Source organism: Coturnix japonica, chromosome 17, assembly GCF_001577835.2.
Source record: "Coturnix japonica isolate 7356 chromosome 17, Coturnix japonica 2.1, whole genome shotgun sequence".
Lineage (NCBI taxonomy): Eukaryota > Metazoa > Chordata > Aves > Galliformes > Phasianidae > Coturnix > Coturnix japonica.
In genome coordinates, this window is record NC_029532.1 from 2134816 (window position 1) to 2154539 (window position 19724).

The 19724-nt window shown below is 46.3% G+C and overlaps 2 protein-coding genes across 3 annotated transcripts in view; one reads left to right on the forward strand and one right to left on the reverse strand.

Moving 5' to 3' along the window:
- PAPPA (pappalysin 1) overlaps positions 1-18702 on the forward strand; it is a 161981-nt gene extending 143279 nt beyond the window's left edge. The window contains exons 21-23 of one of the 2 annotated variants that reach the window (XM_015878746.2): positions 2580-2678; positions 12469-12619; positions 12966-18702. In XM_015878746.2, coding sequence (XP_015734232.1) covers positions 2580-2678; positions 12469-12576 — 207 coding nt within the window. In that variant the 3' untranslated portion in view covers positions 12577-12619; positions 12966-18702. Of the gene's footprint in view, positions 1-2579; positions 2679-12468 lie in introns of both variants that reach the window. The other variant, XM_015878745.2, reaches the window with a different exon arrangement.
- The window catches only part of ASTN2 (astrotactin 2), a 237984-nt gene continuing 229189 nt past the window's right edge, over positions 10930-19724 (reverse strand). Inside the window, exon 23 of the mRNA XM_015878749.2 lies at positions 10930-15877. Within this exon, the coding sequence (XP_015734235.1) occupies positions 15874-15877 (4 nt within the window). The 3' untranslated portion in view covers positions 10930-15873. The remainder of the gene's footprint in view (positions 15878-19724) is intronic.

The following is a 19724-nucleotide window of genomic DNA, read 5'->3' on the forward strand; positions in this document are numbered from 1 at the left end:
GAGAGCTAAAATAACATCCAGCAGCCATTAAGAAATGCCATTCAGGTGCTGATGCACCATTGGGTATCCATTCTCCTGCTGTTTAAGGATAGCTGTTACTGACGCAAACTTTGCAGTGATGTAATAATTTACCAGAAGCCATTATTACTGACATGCTTTTTCTCCACCTTTTCTTTCCTTCCATCCTTGCTAATTGCCAGATCCCTCTACATCAGTAGAAACTTCCTTCTTTTCATCATTCATTCAGCAGTGTCACTGCATCGCAATCTGTCATCGTGGGAGGCTTTGCCCAGACAATTGATAATGGCCTCTAGCATCATTTTTAGAGCATGATGCTTCCAGGATCCAAGAATGGGCCAGAGCTTGTTCTCTGGCAATAAGATTTCAGAAGAAATGCCATCTTCACCAAGCCTTTCTTCATAACTATGGAAACAGGAAATAATAAGCCAGTAGGTCAATAATACTGGGCCATTAAGCTGATACAATCCCTAATGTATTAATATCCTTAGCATTAGGGAGTGTTCCCTGAATAGAAGGCTGTAAGCGGGGCATTATTTCACTCTTGGCACTCCCAGCAGTAACCCGGACTGCTGCAATGTGATTTTTTGTCGCTCCCTAGTGGCTGGAATAGAGGTTTATGAGTCAGCCACATACCTGGAGGCAGATAACTTAGATGTTTTGGTGAAAACTAGTCCCCCCACCCCCTACCTATATAGTCAGTGGAGAAAACAAAGTTCCTCCAAAAATGTGGGAGCACTAACATACACATAGAGACCTCTACAGACTTCAGCAGCCAGCCCTCTAAGGCTTCCCAAATGAGGATTTGGGTACCAAATCAGAATAGATGTTATTTGTGCCATTGTTTTCCTCCAAAGGATGATCTTACTTACTGTACCAGTGCAAGTAAAAAGCAGATTCTTCTGCAAGTTTTTGCTAGTAATTTTGCAGTGCTCATAGATACAGACATAGGCATAGGAAATTAAAGCAAAGCCCTTCTTAATGAGCAAGCACAGCCAGGCAGTACAAGGGAAGCACAGGGAAGCCTATCAAGATGTCTTAGGAGGTTGAACAGAATTCACTGTTTTTAATATGACCAGATTGGCATAAAAATATCTCTCCATTGATTTATAAATATTTTCCACGTAACTCTTGTTATATTAGTGAAATTGGAAGGGCTTTTTCAAGTCAAGCCTTTGTCTGTATAAGTGAACCAGTCTCTGTGGAAGTCAGTGGAGTTCAGCCTGTCTGAAGGGGTTGGAATCTCACTCTGTAATTCTGCTTTCCTTGTTGACATTTGCAGTATTTGCTTGTAACCAAAGAAGTGATGCTCAATTAGTCACTTCATGGGGGTCCTGCTCTGGTTCAGTATTGCCATTGTGGCTTGGAGTTCCTATACCCTGATAGAAATATGTAAACTTGCAAAACAGCAGCAGTGAAAGCTTGCATCTTCACCAGTCCAAAGAATCTGTCTCAATCTGGATGGCCATGGCCATGGCCTTTCAGGTAAGCTCTCACTGCTGGTTCCTTAGGTCTCTATCATCAAGAAAATTTGGGTACTGCTGTGAAATCCTCCCCACCTGCTCTGCAGAGATGACCTCTTGTAGGAAACTCCCTGGTGTGTTTTTCTCAGTACAGAGCAAATGAATTTTCCAAAGAGCGAATAAGATGGGAATGGCCCCATGAGCCTGTGAGTGTAGAAGTACTATGGAGGTGTGACTGTGCTCTGTGCTCAGCATCCCTTTGTCTGAGCTTTTGGAGCTGCCTCTGTTCCTTATACCTGGCACAGTCACTCTTTATCATCAGACACAGTTTGGATTTCCAAGAAAGGCTCTTTTACTTAATGACCAATAAGGCTGCGAGGTGTAATGAAGATCCAGACCTCATGCCTTTTCTTCAGAGCTGTGATTATTATTCAGGTCCTGTGCAGCACAGAGAACACATTTTCTTTTTCAAGGTGATTTATGAATTTTGCTTAATAGCTCTCCTCAGCGTCCCTCTGAGTAATTTACATTATCCCAGCTCTGAGCAGTGGAGTGGAGGAAGATTAGGTGTCATGGCCAAGATCACACACAGTTAGTGCTGACTGGGGAATGAGTGCGTGTGGACCTTGTACTTAGCTCAGACCACTTCCACTTCTCCTTGAGATACGCTCTATACTCTCCTTGCTGACACTTGTTGCGTAGTTAGGAGAGCTGTGGTTGAAAGAACAACTATTAAAAGCAAGCCAGTTTTGTTGCTATGCATAACCTTCTTCTTATCCCACATAGTTTCAGAAGGTTAGCTTAAAATTGTGAAAAGGTGACACAATTTTAGATGCCTTGATGCTGTCTCTGGGTCTAGTCAAATTAATATTCCCAAAGCATCATCTTGTGTGGGATGTGAAAAGCCAACAAGGGCTCTAGTGTCCTTCTTTTTTCTCTCTGCTTTGAAAGGAGAGGGGAATAATTATCTCTTGCTTTTCAGGGCAGTTGGTAATGTTACAAACTACATGGCTCTTTCAAGGCTTCATCTTCTCCTTCTGACAACTGTTACTGTTAATCTGTGTCCATGTCCTTAGTCTCTGCTCTTTTATTTTCCAGCCTTTCATGGGAGACAACTACTGTGATTCCATCAACAACCGAGCCTTCTGCAACTATGATGGTGGGGACTGCTGTGCCTCAACAGTCAAGACCAAAAAGGTAGGGATGTCCCTTCCTGTTTTCTCTGTGAATTCCTCAGGGACTGCTGTTTTGTGTCCAGGGAGAATTTGTTTTGACTAGAAGAGGGGATCCAAGGTCCTCAGAAGGACCTTGAGTCTGTGCAACGACTCACTATGGATGCTCGGTTCTTGGTTCATTTTGCAGTTCTCTCTTGTTAGGCATGTGCATTTCTCATCACAACCTGACTTATACCTGTGCAAGACATGTCCAGTTTCAGGCCATCATTCATTCCTGTTGTAATGGAAGCCTTACTACTCTGTAGGCAAAGGCTATCTCCCTCCAGAATGCTAGGGCATGTTCATCAGAAAAGCTGTTGGTCATCCATTTTGTACCTGGTGCTCAGGAGATGTTCCGTCAAGCACTCTGAGAAGGCTGTATTTGCCTGTCCTGACATCTGCCCTCAGTGTTCAAAAGGGAAACTGAAAGTTAGGATTCATGAAGGGCAGAGAGCAAAACAAATGCATCAGTAAGTCTGAACTTCGACCCATTCTTACAGTGTGTATCTGAATGATGGGATGCGTTCCCATAGAGCATTATTAACACAAAAATATATTTGAATTCAGAACAAGAATAGGTACATTCATGGACATTTAGCCCATCAGTGGCTATTAATCACAGTGATCTGGATGCAGTTTCTGGCACAGGAATATCTAAAACATGGACTGCTTGAGCAAGGGAAGGATCCCTCTGTACATCCCCATATTTTTATGCTTCTTTTAATACTCATTTCTGGCCAGTGTTACAGAGACAGGAGAGTGATGAAGCTTGTGGTTTGAAGCACTACAACATTTCATATATTTCTACCCGTGACAGATTTTAATTTTTTTTTTTTTTTTTTCAAAGAAAAGAGAGAAAATCTTAGCCTCTGGCATGTAAAATTTTTACCTTGTCTTGAGGATTTGAGTGTAGATCAGACTGAAGAAAATCCGGCTATGTTAAGTATCTGATGTACGTTAATAAATCTGAGAGCTTGAGAGTAGACAGGGGAAGCGTGGGCTTAGTGTATGAGATGATGCATTTTACCAGGCTGAAGATGCAGCCTCTCTACATAGAGCAGATGAGGGACTGAAGTCCTCTTTGTTGGGAGCAGACCTTCCTAAGGCAGCTTTTGCTGGAGATTTCTTTTCCTTGGCTCAGTCAAAAACTTCATGGCAGTGCAGTGCTGTGGCGAGGCAGAGACAGGACTGGGACATGGAGTGTGGGGCTGAACTGAGGGGAGGGTTAGGAGTAATGTTTGGGAGCGGAATTTATTGCTTCCCCAAGCCTTGCCTCTCTCCCTAAACCCCACTGATGACCCAGGGGCAGAGCAGGGCACTGGGAAGTGAGAAAACTGCTTTCTCCTTGGACCTTGGCAGGTCAAAACCAAGTCCCAGTTTATTACATTTATCAAGTGAAGAGGGGATAACAGCCTTGCAAGACAGACTGGGACACCTGCAGCAGCGGCGGCGTGGCCCTGTTGAGTTATTTTCCTGTCTGAGGTCTTTGATTGGAGAGCACATTTTGGGCAAGGCTGTTCAAACACAGCCCTGCCTTTGAAGAGCTTTATGAGTAGAGCGTTACAGGAGATATTCCAAGGGGAAAAACAATGAAAGGTGTGAGAAAAGGGAGCTGAATAAAAATACTCCGCATACCAAATCCTTCCAGCACAATTTGCCACCTACTTAAACAGGCACAGTTTTAAAATACACATTGGGTGTAAAAGCCAAAAACCTGGAGGAGACACAGGGAGGGGTGAGTCCAGCTCCGCTAATTCCAATACCAGATGAGGATGTATTTTCATACAGTTGTAGAAAGAGTGAGACACATGCAAGCGCCTGCTTTGCTCCATTTCTTTCAGGGTTACGGACTATGTGGCAGATGTGTCAGTCTTTCAAAGCCCCTGCAAGTTTACCCATAAATGTCTAACATTTATGCAACACCTGTTTTTCTCCCAAAATGTCACAGGACATTTTACAAGCTTTAGATTTATCATCTTTTCGCCGTCTCAGCCATTGCTGAGGTGACACATGGTTCACATTTAACAGAACATAGCAACTCGGCACGTTATTTTAGGAAAGGGCTGAAGATTAGCATTGCATCATGTGAAGATTCAGGAGCTAACAGGCAAGTAAGAGCTGACTTCAGATCTTTAATGTCCGCGAACTGTCAAGACTTAAGTTTCACTGCATTCCCACTCCCCTCCCAAAAACGCTTTCAGCTGCACACAGTGCTGTGAACTGGGTTGCCTGAAAACACGAAGATTCAACCCACATTCACTTTGATCCCCAGTCCTCTTACTTAATGTCTGATTCTGCACACTCCTGTTTTATTAGCCTGAAAAAAAAAACGCGGGAGGCTTCCATGTGCCATTTCATTAGGGCACGTTTTTGCTTTGCATTTGAGTATTAGCAGCAAATGACCTTGTGCATTTCAGCAGAGAGAGGGGAGCAGGGTGGCGTGGCTTATCTGGCCAACCACTGACTAATCAGTGCTGCTGCTTAGATAGGAAATAATGAGTGTTTGCCCTGCGCTACTCACAATCTGTCCAGGGAGCTTAGAAGAAATCATTAAAGACTTCTTTTGAATGCTGTAAATGGCAACGAGTAAATTCAGTCATATTCTAGGCATAAATTCGAGGAAATGGCCATCAGCAATCAGGGAAAAAAAAAGACATTCATCAGCTTAATTATTTGTTCTGTGCTAATTGATCAGTGTGGCCATGCAGAGGGAGGGAGGCCGGGGCTGTGCAGCAGCACCCAGGGCAGCAGGGACATCCATCTGCAGGGCATGGGGAGCAGCAGGGAGGCAGTGGCAGCGGATGGGGCTGCACAGCTTGCCCTGTGCATGACCCAGGAGCAGCTTGGAGAGACAGGAAGGCCATTGCCAGCCAACCTCCAAGAGAGAGGAGGCTTCTGTTGTGTATCTGGAGGGGATAAAGTCTTCCATGAAGGACAAAACAAAAGCCTGTCTCCTTTTCATCTTCATCTCCTCCTGACCCAGCACAGGTTGCCAGCTCCCTTCCGCCTGGCTGCTCCAGGAAACTGCTTCTTGCTTTGTGTCCCGCCGCAGATAAAAGAAGATATTATTTTTTAAAGCATTAAATATATGACAGCGCTTAAAGTGGGGAAAATAAATAACCCGGGCATAGCTGGCTGCCTCTGGGCTGGCGACGGCTGCGTGGAGCTCCTGGGGCGTGTGATGTGCCGGGGAGGGCTGATGGCTCTTTCTTTCCGATTAGTTTCAGGAAATCTTCTCTCCAGTCACTGCTCCCCTTCCCTTCTCTTTCCCTTCCCTTCTACAAATGTGCCCAGCTCAGGGCTGTCTCGAAAGGCCTCATAGAAGTCAGAAACATTTTTCTTCAGGCTGCTCACGTACTTTGTTCCAGTCTCAAATAGCAGATTTTCACATTGAAGTCCCTGCATTTTCATCTCTGCAAATTTAAGAGCAGGGAATTTTGCTGCTCTAAATTTGCCCCAACCTAAACCATCCGAAAGGGCAAACTTTCATCTGTCTTTCTGCCTTTCCTTTTCATCACGTAAGGGGTAGAACTACAGCCCCCGTGAGAAAAACCCATCTCATTCAGTTATCTCTTGGGTTTTCCCTCAACCCCTTTGCCCCAGAGCCCTGAGAAAAGAAAAAGGAGAATCAACCTGGCAAAAACTCCCATCTCAAATGCCGCCCCTTCAGCCTCTTGACATTGCTGTCCAACACCTTGGAGAGGAAAACCAGCAAGTGCCTTGGCGGAAAACAAATGAGGACTTGCGGTAGATAGAGAACCGCGTGGGATTCATCCACAGCTTTGCTTATCTACAAGATACGCAACTTATCAAAACCTCTTCAGAGACTTTATGGCCAAGAATTCAAGGCCTAAAGAAAGGAGCTTTGAACTGAAGGGCTGCTGCTGGCTCCAGGAGGGATTTCCCAAGATTGTCCCTGTCTCCCTAGAAAGGGGGGTCTGCCCCCTCTAAGAAAACAGAAATAGTCATTTCTTGGAATTCTGGAGAGATCATTGCTTTCTTTCTGCTCTCCCTCATACACAGACATATCCTGGTGAATTGCAGGTCTTGTTCCTTTTGCAGAACATGATTTTGAGGCAGTGTGCACAATTAAGAGACTAAGTGACCACCTCAGCTGAGGAAACTCTGCTTATCCAGAAGAATCGATGGCTGTGACACCGTGCTGCTCCCAACAGCTTGAACCTCCCCAGCCGGGTGTGTTTGTTAGCTCTATAATTAGCTGGCGAGATACAATGAATGGCGGGTGAGCACGGAGGAAGGCCGGACACAATGAGGAGTGTTGCTTCATGCCCCTGGAAGCAGCTCGGTGCTGCTGCGTGCTCCGAGCATGCTGCTTCACCCAGGCCTTTGGGTGAACTCACTTCCCCAGGAGCTTTTGATCGCAGTGTGAGTGGCTCGTTGCTTGCCATGTGAGGAGCGCTTCCAGTCATGGTTGGTTGGGATGGGAGCTTATTTTGGGGCTCAGAGCCGCTTTCATAATCGTTCGGGGAGGCTTTCCAGGCGGTGATAAATTAAAAGCAGGGATGGTAGTAGCACATGTTGCCTATCCTGAGAGAACATTCTTGGCTTCAAGGGACGTGGGGCTTCCCACAACATACAGCGTTCCCAGGGGAAGTGCTCGTGGAGGGTGTTTGCTTTGCTATCCGACCTCACTTCATTAGCAAGTGTTACAAAAACCAGCGAACAAACCTTCCCTGCTCCACTGCCAGCTATTTGGCCTCTGGGTGGTCTGGCTGCTATTAAATCTTTGGTGATTATTTAGACTAATTACATTCATGTTTGCACAATCAGTAGCACAAGGGTAGGAAGCGCAGCTGATGGCTGAGCGGCTGAGCTCTGTGTGGTTTGGCACGAGGGCTCCTTCGTGTAGCTCAGCCCCATGAGTGCCAGAGCTTGGTGAGGATGTGGGCATTGGGCACCCAGTGAGCTGTGCCACCAGAGCTCTCCCGAGCATCCCAGCTGGCTTTGGGCCATTCTTGGTCCACCAGTGGGGCTGTGTGTGGTTTGGACCTGGTGGACATTGATGAGGGTCAGTTGGGTTTAGGTGAGCTGTGTTTTATTACATTGGGTTTGCTCGCTTTGGTGAGGAAAAGCCCAGTTTAAAGTGGTGCAAATAAGAGAAATTCAGGATGTTCCCTACAAGCCTCATCTTCACCCTTCCCAGGCCCCCTTGAGAGGTGCCCTAGGTGTGAACCTGCATACCACCCCCCAGAGTTAAAAGGGGGCTTTTTTTTTGCTCCATAATCTCCAAACAGCCCTTATGACCTAAATGCCAAAAACCACTGAGAAGAGCATTACAAGATGCATTTTTGTGCACAAGGGCTTTGACAGGGAGCAAAATACTCCCCAGCGTTCAAGCTGTGAGGGTCTCAGGGCCATGGCACTCAGCACCGCCTGCCACGCTTATCTCAATGCTGCGTTCATTGCAGAGGCTCTGTGTGCAGTGGGGTCTTCATAGCTCCCATTCATCTCATCTGGGAGATTTTGCAAACACTTCAGAGTTGAAGTCTAACAAGAAGTTATTTCCCAACACTTTCCATGCCTCCTCCCCTGCTTCCCCCTGCCTCCAGCTTAGACCCAATGCTTCCCACCCTGGATGGGAGGTGGAGCTGGCTCTGTATGATATGAGCGTGTGCTAGGGGTGAGCTGTGACCCTCTACAGAAGTGTTTCCCACCCCTCCCTGTACCTGTTGGCTGTTTCTTCTGTCATTGTTCCCACACTGGTCTTTCTCAGCAGGAATTTGTCTTGGGATATCACCAGCCTCTTTAGATAGGATTTGTGGCTCTTGACTGATTTCATGACCTGGGTCCCATTTCTGCACCGTTATGTTTCATGATTGTCTTTGCTCCCATAGTCTGGAATGCGGCATGAAGGGCAAATGCAGCCCTGCTTCCAAAAGCAGTGTGAATTTTGGCCACAGTCTCATCACCTTGCCTGGGAGAGGATTCTTAGGGCTCCCATGCTTTCATGGAGGACAGAAGGTTCATACACTGGCCACATTGGTGCTGAGTTGGGAGTTGGGTGGTGTCATAGCCAGGCATGCATAAATACACCACCAGCATATTGGATACCAGCATGGCATCCCCCCACCTGCAGCAGTGTGGCCAGAACTCCTTGAGCATCTCAGGAAGGGAGCAGGGCAGTCCAGGTCATAATTGCTGTGCCACGCGTGCTGCCAAGGTGACAGACATGGCTTAGGCTGTGCATGTTTTGCCTCGAAAATAGGCTTGTGCTCCTCTGTGCCTTAGGTGCAGCCCACATTCCCCTGAGTGCTGTTGATCCAAGCCATGGCTTTGTTTCTGGATCACCTCCAAGAGATGTGTGCTTGTGTAGGGGGAGCGTGTAGGTGTGCAGAGCTGTGTTCCTCACTTCTGTCTTTCTCAGATTATTTTAGGTAGCCTGTGGAGACAGTATCCTGCAGTACTTCATCCAGTAATGAGCCAGGCCATAAGCTTGATTTTCAGCTTTCATTCCACGATCTCGTAGATATTAGCCAGGTTTTCTATGTGGGGAGAGGAAGGGGAACACAGGACTTGGCAGGTGGAAGAGGAGACAGTTCCTTAACACTGTTTTACAATGGATATACCTCAGAATTTCTGTGCAAATCATACATGTTGCTAATGAGTTGGGCTCTCCCCAGTCACTTAAAAAAGAAAGGCAGCAGTTAATCTCGGAGCCCATGTATCTGGGCTCCACACCTAAACAGGCCATCATTCAGAAACATGCTCTGTGTTTATTATTTGTAGCACATCCAACAGCTTTGTTCATGTATCTGTGCTCTGCAGGGCTGTCATAGAGTGAGCCTGAGACAAAAGACAGTCCTTGTTCTAAGGCGTTTTAAGGTTTCTCTGTGCTGGGCTCTTCTGGCAGTCCCAGTAGATGCTGTGTGTGGGTTTGATTCCTTAAATACCTCTGGAAATCAGGTCCTTGAGGAAATCAAATGTTTAATTGTTGTAGATGATGTTTAAAGTGGAAGTCCCACATCACTGTTTAATGTTTGGCAAATTTTGTCCTGTCTAATTTGACTGTGGATGTTCTCACTACCCATAAAAATCTTTGCCTTTTCACATAATAGAAAACTGATCTCTGGAGCTCACTGCCATAGACAACACTATTCATCTCTCTGGACAATAGCACTGTAAAAATTAAACTGCATACAAAATCTGTAAAGGTCATAAAGTGAATGAGGCTAATCTGATCAGGAAGAAACCCTCTCCCAGTCAGGCTCCCCACTGCTGTGACTGCTGCTGGGCTGTGTAGTGTTGCTATTGGGGCCTTGGCAGTGCCTCAGAGGGACAGCTTCTGTCTCTTCTGTCCGTGACCACTGAGGAAAGACCAGAGGGTTTCCAGAGGACAGCACATGGGATGACACTTCCCTAATGACTCCTTCCCAGATATTTGCTGCAGTGCAGTAATGGTCTGTTCTCTTATGTGAAGCTTTTGTTCAGATAGGGAGGAGAGGGGATGCAGGAGGTAGAGCACTCCAATGCAACACCAGACTCCTGCCAGTTTGGGTTCCTAAGGTCACAATTTCAGCACAGCCCTCAAAGTAAGTTATGGTTAGTGAGAGCCAGCAGTTTGGGGATACGGTCATGCAGGGCTTTCACTTTTGGCTCCTGTTCCTCCAAGTGAAATGTTAGCATTTATGGGATGTTTGTGCCAGTGAGAGATGGTGCAGTCCTGCTCATGTGTGGAGAGCAGCGGAGACAAAGAGCAATGAGATGGTCATGGCTAATTTCAGCCACGTTAGTGAGATGCCTGTGTTTGGTGTTCCTGTGTTCAGTGCAAAATCCACCTTCTCTGTGAGCCTCTTTCTCCACTGAATGCAGGGACACTGAATTGCCTTTGTTAGGCTGTTACAGACAAATGTGAATCTAGGCCAGGGAGAGGAAAAAGTTTGATCAAGACAAATGAAAGAACCAGGAGCCCAGATCTCGCCTCCAACCAGTAGCTCTGTTGTACAACAGGAAGGATTTTTTAAGTCAAAATCATTGCCAAATCCAGGCTGAGCTGAATGATTCAGGATAAAAAATAAAAGTAAGGGAAAACTCCAGACGTATCTACATGCTTTGTTTGAGCGTTTTCTAAGTGAACTGAGCTTTCATTCCAAGACATAAATTTTGCTCTGAATAGCCCTTTTTATTTTCGTTTCTTGTAAGGAAAGGTCGAACCTGAACTGCAGCAGATAATCTAAACCAAAATGTTTCCCTCCCCGCTGAACAACATAAGTCAATTCCTTTCATGTGTCATTTTATTCTCTGCAGTATTTTAATTCAGTCGTTAAACAGTCCCTCCCGAACCCCATTGTTTACAGACTTCTCCATTTTCCTATCGAAGAATATTCATAATACTGTGATACGGAACAGTCCTACTGTGGCTGGCTTCTGTTGGATCAAGTGACCCGTAAGCTCCTATTGTTTTCTGCAGTTTCTAAAGCTTCTTTAGTATCCGGTTACTTGAATCCATTTGTTTTTAACCTTTTGGACTCTCTCTCTCTCCTTTGCAGCCCCCCACATTGGCACATCAGTAGATTCAGGTTATTCACTGCTTGGTTCTTAAGCTCACAAGTCACTGAGGCCGTAGGTTGGTGAGGAAGGTCACGTCTTCTGGGAATAGAAGTCAAAAGCAACAGGAGGAGGCTCTCTGAAGCCTGATGTGGTGATGAGTGTTGGCTATTTAATGTCTCTGTCAGCATGTCCCTGCCGTACGCTCCCCAGTTGTGAAATAAAGACCCACACCCCTCTATCCCGTTCTCATGTGTCAGGAGAAAAGCACGCTATGATGGACGTGCAGGGACACGTATGGAAGGTCTTTGGGAAATGACAGCTGTGTGCTCACGCACAGCGCTTGGTCTGCATTCCTAGATGTGTTGTTGATGTATAGGGAACGGGCATACCTTCATGGCCTGGAGAAACGTGTTTGTGAAAGAGAGAGCAAACGTGTGGCAGCAAGGCCATGGAGTGCAGACATCAGGAGCACCGAACAGGTTGTGGCACTGTCTGGGAAGGAGTGTTAAGGAGGGGAATGAGGTCATTCCTGAGTCTGTGCAGATGGGAGAAATTCTTGGGAATTCACTTCAGGACAAGGAAGACACTGTTCCTTTGGCACCCCCTTTTCTTTATGTAAACGCGATGATGCAATATGCCAAAATCAACGTCTGCTAGCCAGGCACTGCAGTCTTGTTTCAGCTCCTTCCCACGCTTCTGCAGAGATCATGGTCAGGTTTTGTCTGCACGTAGCAGCCACTCACTTGTGTTCCTTTGCTGTTTCTCAGTGCCCGTTAGCTGCATCTTTTCCCCTTAAACTCAGCAGGTATTTGGAGAAGTCTGTTTGCCCAGTTGCACTTTCACTGATCTGCTAGGTAGCTGTGCCATCACTTGATGTCTGCAGGCTCTGGAGGAAGGATGGCCCTTTAGAAGAGTCTGGCAGCGTAATGCAGTCCCAGCATTTAGGTGACTACCCCAAACACCCCCAGGTTGCTTGAGCAGTACGTTTCTCCTTGGACAGCTGTGTCCACAAGCCTGACCTGAGCTGTTAAGGGAGGATCTGCTGACCAGAGACTGCATGAGCTGAGCAGGTTCTTCTTTATCCTTTTCACAGCCTCTCGCAGGGACAGGTGGCTCATCTGAAGCCGCTGAAATGAATCACTATAGGAATTAATGCAGCTGCAGACTCCAGCTGATCTCTGAGGATATCACTCCAGAGGTCTTTTTTTTTTCTCCACGGTGCTGTGTGTTTCCCCCCCTTCATGTGCCTGTGTTTCCTTCCCCAGGTTACTCCCTTCCCTATGTCCTGTGACCTACAAGGAGAGTGTGCTTGCCGGGACCCCAACGCCCAAGAGCACAATCAGAAAGAACTCCGTGGCTTCAGTCTTGGGTAACGCCGAGTGACATGGAATGGAGAGAGACACCACATCCCTTTTGGTATCATTTTTAACATTTAGCTGCTCAACTGGATGGCATTTCTGCACCAGAGACCCTTAGAATTCAACCAGTCTGCCTTTAATTTTTGTCCAAGGAGAACTCAAAGTAGGGGTTTATGTATTAACTATATCTTAAATAGTGATGACAAGAAACAACCAAGAGTCAAGTCGAGAAGACTTTCATGTATCAAAACAGCATGTTATGCCCACCTAATTTGAACAGTTCATATCTAGATTTAAGGCGAGAAACAAGCTATTTATGTACACATATTTATAGAAATAAGTAGAGAAAGAGAGAAAGAGTGAGAGAGATAATGATGAACGCAAAAACACTTTCCCCTCTCCAGCACTCACAACTCAGACCATTCGTGGAAGAGGCTGTGCTCTTGGAGGACTCCGGGCTGAGCCTTTTCTGATGCTGAATGCCAAGGTATCTCATGCTCGGGGCACTGATGCTGGGGTGGGGTCTCTGCAGGGCTGTGTCTCTTGGCAAGTGACTTGCCAGGTGCCCAGTCAGCTCGAGACGTGGGACTCATCTGCTCCTCACAAGAACGCTACTTCCAGCCAGAGAGCTCAGCAGACTGCAGTGACCTTTCTGTACAGCTCCTCCTTCTCCCCCCTACCCTCAAAAAGCAAACAAAAAGCCCCCTTGTCACCTGGCCAGAAGCCTCAGGGCTGCTGGGAGGTTTCTCTGCAGAGGTGGGCAAGTGATCCCGCTGTGGAGCCAGGGAGTGGGGAGTCAGGACTGGCATTGTGGAATGTGGATGGTTGCTTCTGAGGAGCAGAGAGGGTAACTCGCCCCCGCACTTGTCATTTGAGCATGTCTGCTGCTGCTACTGCTGCTGCTATGTCCCATACAACTAGTTTCCTTACTGTGTCAGGACAGGGTGAAAACAACCCCATGCAACCAAACAGTCTGCCTTAAAGCTTACCTATAACCTGCCTTTCAAACCCTCTGGTCTCTTCCTCAGCATTGGGGCAAGAAAACAGGACACCAGCCAGCCAAAGGAATCTGCTTTTTGGTCTCCACCCACCCAAGGGGTTCTCTGAACTTCCTTTACCCCACTCTTATGGCTGTGTATATTTGACAACTGCTTCGTGCTCTTGTTTTCCTAGGAGATGGGAAGAGGAGGAAGTATGTGCTATGGGGAGAAAGTATTAGAATTTTGGCCATATTTGTCAGTATTAAGCATTCAGGCCTGTAGGTCGGACATCTTTGAAAGACCAGGAGCTTAGCTGCTTGTAATCTTACAGCAGGAAGGGCATTAGCTGCAGCAGCCCTCATAATTCCCTTTCATATAGCTCCATCCTCCTGTTTCAGCCCAGAGGGGCTCATGTTGTTCCAGACTCCTGGGAGCTCATTTCATCGTAGGGTTCATAATCCCATTGAGTCACTGAGATGTCCAATGCATCTTAGTGCTGTTGCTGCTGTTAAAACCATCCCACGTAGAGCCTGGAGATGTCTTCAGTGTGGCCTGGGCTTGTCTCCTGCTGCTTTGGGTTCCTGCTGCAAGGAGCACACATCTGAAAGAGCATCTTCCCAAATGTTAATTCTTCTTGTTCCTGGGGACTCTTCTGCTTTATACAACCTACTGGGAGAAGACAGGTAGGAAAGATATTTTCCTTCTCTTGCTTTTTTGAATATTCAGGCACTACAGCAAGGAAGAAAAGGGGAATCATTTAGCTCATGGAGATGGATGTAAAGATAGGTAGGAAAACTAGAAATGGAAATTGACAGCTGTTAGGTGCTAAGAGCCAGGCTCTTCTCACCCATTGTTGGGGTCATTTCTATGGGTATAACCTAGAGAATAGTCTCATAACCCAAAATCTGGAGGCCTGGAGAGCAGATGAGTGTAAGAAGGTGAGGAGCTGTCTGTTGGGAAGCTCCTGGAGAGGGCCTGGCCATGGGAGCCATACAGATGGCTTGGTACCCACTGTGCAGGGCTATGGGGAAAGGGTGATCCAGTGGGATCAGGGCTTCTATGGAGCAAAGCTGAATGGCTGCCAGTGTAGAGAGCATTAGCAAAAATGGGTCTTGAGCAAACTTTCACTTGTGCTTCTTGCCACCTAATTAACAATGGAAATAAGTAATTGGGAGAAGGTTGCTTCCTTCTCAGTCGTTCACCCTCCTCCTTTCTGCTGGTGGTTGCTTCATGTGCCATCCAGCCCATCAGAGGAGCACAGCACCTCTAAACCCTTTCAGGCTGTCAGCACATCAGCACCTGAGGCGTCTTGGCAGGAACTCTCCCATCCACACCACCCCGATTTCACCCTTGCAGGAGATCCCACTTCAGGCCCTACGTGCATCCTGATGGCAGACCAGTTTGCAGAACTCCTTTATCAGTTCTGCAGAATGGAGGAGATTTTCCATCTGCTTTTCCCACCTAGGAATTGCCCAAGGGAGACAGGTCTGTGTTAGCGTTATTGTCACCTGCTGTTGTGGGCTCAGGACCTTATGAGTGACTCTTTCCAACCAGGGCCAGCCTCTGCTCGCAGCAATCTGGGGACAACCAGGTCCCTTCCCCACACGGAGGCTTTCCATGCTGCTATTTGATTTATTGTTTTTTACCCCTGTTTTTGGCACTGTCCATCTCCTCCAGTGGGGCTGAGAGTACCGCAAGCAGAGGTGCTGCTCTGAGTCACATTAACTCATGTTAAGAACGCTACATCTTAATTTTTCGATGGGATCAGATTGCATTAAGGGGAACAAGGAGAGGGTACCCCTGGGGTGTGGATGCAGCTGGATGGCCTTACAGCATCTACCCACTGCATGGGCCTCGATTGCCTGGTAGAGTCCTGGGGGACAAACCTTCATGATGGACATCCAGTGGGAGATGAGAGGGTGACACAGGGCAAAACCAAACAAGAAAAATGGGGGAATAGGAGAAGGTGCTCATGCTGATGAAATTTAGCTGCTTATGAAGTCCAGGTCATATCGGTGCCAAAGGCATCTCTGTCACAGTCTGTGATCCAGGGCTGCACCCACTCTATGGCCAGCAGGAGGGCAAGCAGGAGCAGAAAGCAGTGAACGGTGAGGGATGGGGTGGGAAACTCCTATCAGCTGCTACCCCGCTCCCTCCCCACCCTCTCGCAGATGAGCTGAGCTGGTGTCATCCCGCTTTTCTTGCATCTCCTGCTGTCCCCTCCCAGGCTGAGAATGGAGGATGGTACCAGAGGACTCTTGGAGTCGGGTTCCAGCTACCTCCCTTCCGGTTTCGGTTTCACTTGGTTGTAACTGTCGGTTTGTTCTGGGTTTTACCTGTGTTTAAGAAAAAAAAAGAAAAAAAAAAAAAAAGAAAGAAAAAAAAAGGAAAAAAAAAATAGAAGAAAAAAAAAAGAGAGAGAGAAAAAGAAAGCCAATAGCCAACAAAAGTTTCTTGCTACAAAGGATCCAAGTGGGGAAAAAAATAAATAACAAAAATAGGAGAAAAGAAAAACCCGCATAATCCAAATCCAAGAAGAGCGAAGCCTATTTTTGTGTGTTTGAAAGGAAAACACTGATTGTGCCAGCTGAGTAGAGCTAGATACTTAAGTGTAGATTTCCCTAGAAGTACTGTGAGGTTTTATAACATTGTCTGGTTTTGTTTTCCTCGTGCTTTGTGATAAGTCCAGGAACTAAGGCTAAGGTATTTTTTCCCCTGCTATATTGTTGTCTGGGGGGAGGGGGGAGTTTATTATTTTGTTTTTTCCAGATTTTTTTTTTGTTTGTTTGGGTTTTTTTTAAGAATTTGTGCTTGTTTTTACATTATCCAACTGTACATACCCATGTAACCAGTATTTCACTGTGCTCTAATTACTGCACTCAGAAGCACTGCACAGTCTGAATCCCGAAGAGTTGCAAGAGGTTGGGAATGAGTGGGGGGAGACAGGTGATCCCATTGGCAGGGAGTGATGTGCTGATGTCCCCTTCCTGCACTCCTGCCCCATCATTCCCACTCGAGGCCAATATGGAAAACAGGAGGTGTTGCGGTGAGGTCAGGCGAGGCTGGGCTGCCCAAGGGTGATTCAGAGCTGGAGATTTGCCTGTTGAATTTTTTTGGATGCCATGGAAATCACCACCTCTATGGCCTCGTCCTGACCTCCCCTGCTCAATCCATGATGCCTCAGTGACACTCGGTGGGTGTGTTTGTGTCACTGGGAGGAGACCCTCTGCCCAGCTTACACAGCGCTCTCTGTACCTTCACGGTCGCGATCTCAGTGGTCCCATGTAAGTCTCAGTGGTGCAATGAAGGTGATATCCTTCACCTTTGTTCCATGCCACTCCATCCTCCAGCTGTGGCCATCTCCCATGTGTGGGCAGCTGGCCTTGTGTGTTGTGCACCCCGAAGGCCAGGGACCAGTTCTTTTGCCACTGGAGGTTGCTGACCACTGAGATCAATGGGAGCATGACTGAGGCTCTGGTGACCAAGGCTCCAGCAGGCCCAGGTGGCCCAAGATGTATTTTCTTGGAGCTATGGCTGATTTGGGCAATCTGAGGACTTTGTGTTGGGCTGTTCCTGTCACCTGGGGAACAACCAACGTTCAAAGCCACTGGTTGTGTCAACAGGAGCAAAGTAGGGCCTAAGGTTTTGTTTCAGTTTTAGTTTTTGCAAGTGGATTTTTTCCCCTTTTCACCTGATCTACACATCCAAGATTCATTAAGAATCATCATCGCTTCTTCTGAGGCCAGAACCAAGAACTTGCGTTGGCTTCACATGACAGACGAGGATCTTGGTGCTACTCGGTGTTGTTAGTCCTGTTAGGTCGAGATGCAGAGCTAATTGAGTCCAATTTGTCTTTGGTTCCCATTCTGGCTTGGGTTGGTCTTTCGTGTTTATTTCACTCGTTTGGCGAGGCCACAATTCAGCCACCAGTTTCCATCTTCTGAGTGCGAAGAACCAGGGCTTTAATGAAACATTTCACCAGCAATTAAAGAGGGAATTGGAACCATTGTGGAATTTGCATTGTACGGCCTCTGTAATTATGTACCTGTCTGCAGATGATAGGCTGAATTTTGCTTCCACCAAGTCAACGGGGGTTTTTGTTGTTGTTGTTGTTGTCGTTGTTGACTTCACTGGGAGCAGGATTGAGCCGTACTATATATATAAATATATATATATAAATATATATATGATATATATATAATATTATATGTGTAATATTATATATATATATCAGTGTAATATTTACAAATAAAACTGTGATCTCGTCTAGAGAAAAAAAAATGTATTCATATTACCAACCGCTCTTCCATATTTATGTATCATATTGTATCTTTTTATTATTGTTATAATTATTATGGTTATTACGGTTATTATTATTATTATTATTATTATGGAATCTTTCTTGGCACCTTTTGGAAGCGACGCCAACCAATACTCCAATGAAGTGCTGAGGATCTACTTTCACAAGGATTCTACTGGTCTACTGTATAAAAAAAAAAAAGATAAAAAAAAAAAAAGAAACAAGCAAAATACAGTTCAACCCTTAATTCTGTACCTCACGCCTGTACGTTTGCTGCTCCGAGTTTGGGTTTCGTTTTGCGTTCGTTTGTTTTTAACGGATCTAATTTAAGTCTCCAAGCAATATATAAAGATGTAAATAGTAAAGCTTATTTATTAAGATTGTCATCTTTTTTTAATTTATATTTACACAGTTGTTCATCTAATTTATTTTTTTTTTCAATACAGTTTTGAACAGTTTTTCTTTCTTTTCTTTTCTTTTTTTTTTTTTGGTTCACGAGGTTTTGGGTTTGTTTGGTTTTTTTTTCTCATTTTCACAGAATTTCTTTATGCAGGTTTTTCTCTTCCTTTTAATAAACACCGACTTCCTCTGCTCTTTCAGGAACAGGTCATGTTTCACTCCAATAAGTTTTTGTCAGATTCATCAGAAATATTTTGCCATTGTTGATTCCTATACCCTAAAGTTCTATATTATATAAATATATAATACCTTGTATGCTTAAATATTTAACTGTGTGATTTTGTATATATCTTCATACACATGCTCACACACATATGAGGGTTAATGTCCCCAGATGCTGGGAGAACAGAGAATCAGAAACACAAAACGATATAAGCTTGTATTAAAGAGTTCTGAACTGGACTGTTTGCTTTTGCCACGTCTTTGCTTTCAGTGACCCCAGGCATCACTGTGTGTGTGTGTGTGTGTGGGGAGGGGGGGGTTAACATCTGGATGCACAGCTGTATGTGCTGTCCTGCCCATGTGCTCCTGTGCCTTGGTGTCAGGCAGGGTCTGTGGCACTTACAGTGTTCTGGTGAAGGTGGCAGGGGTGGGTTGGTAGAACCCCCCTGGGGTGTGGTGTTGTTCCCTCCCAATGGGTCTGGTTCTGCAGCTCAGCTGTGACCTGTTTGCCATCCAGAACATCAAAGAACTCAGTGCTCTGCCCCTGCCCTCTGCTCCTTACCTTCTCTATCAGCCACACAGCTCTGTCATCCAGCAGATGAGTCCCAACAGGAACTTGCTATGACGGGTATGACCTATGCGGGGAGGAAGGCTGAAAGCCGTGTGTGCACCCCGAGGCTGAGCGTGCCAGATGCAGAACCCTGTGGGCACTGCGGAATGAGGCTCTGTGTCCCATTAACATCATTTTGCTCAGCAGACAGGGCTCAGATCCATGCCCATCCCACAGCAGGATCCCGTGGTGCAGACCCCAGCCCACCTCCCAGCTCGGAGCTGCTGCAGCAGGCAGAGGAGGGACGTCTGTGCTGCTGTAGCTGGGAAATGTGTATCGACTCAGCATTTACAATGTGAATTGATTCAGCATCGATGTCTCCAAACTGGGCTTGTGCACGCTGTCAGGATAGGTGCCATTCAGCCCTGACAGTTATTGACTCTCTGATCCTGAAGAGGGTCGTTGTTAACCCAGTTAACTCTCAGCCTCATCAATGATTTAACTCCCCAGGGAAGACCAGGCAGGATAGGGAGGCTGGAGAGGACATGGAGCATGTGGGCAGGAGCCTTAATGCCGGCTGTGCTGTACCACTTGCAGGTTCTTTTGCTTTTGTTGCCATTGGACTATAATGGCAGACAGCTCTGTTTGCCATCCTGATCCATGTGCACTACTAAAAAAGCAACACTTTGCCCACTTTTAGAAGCATGGCAGC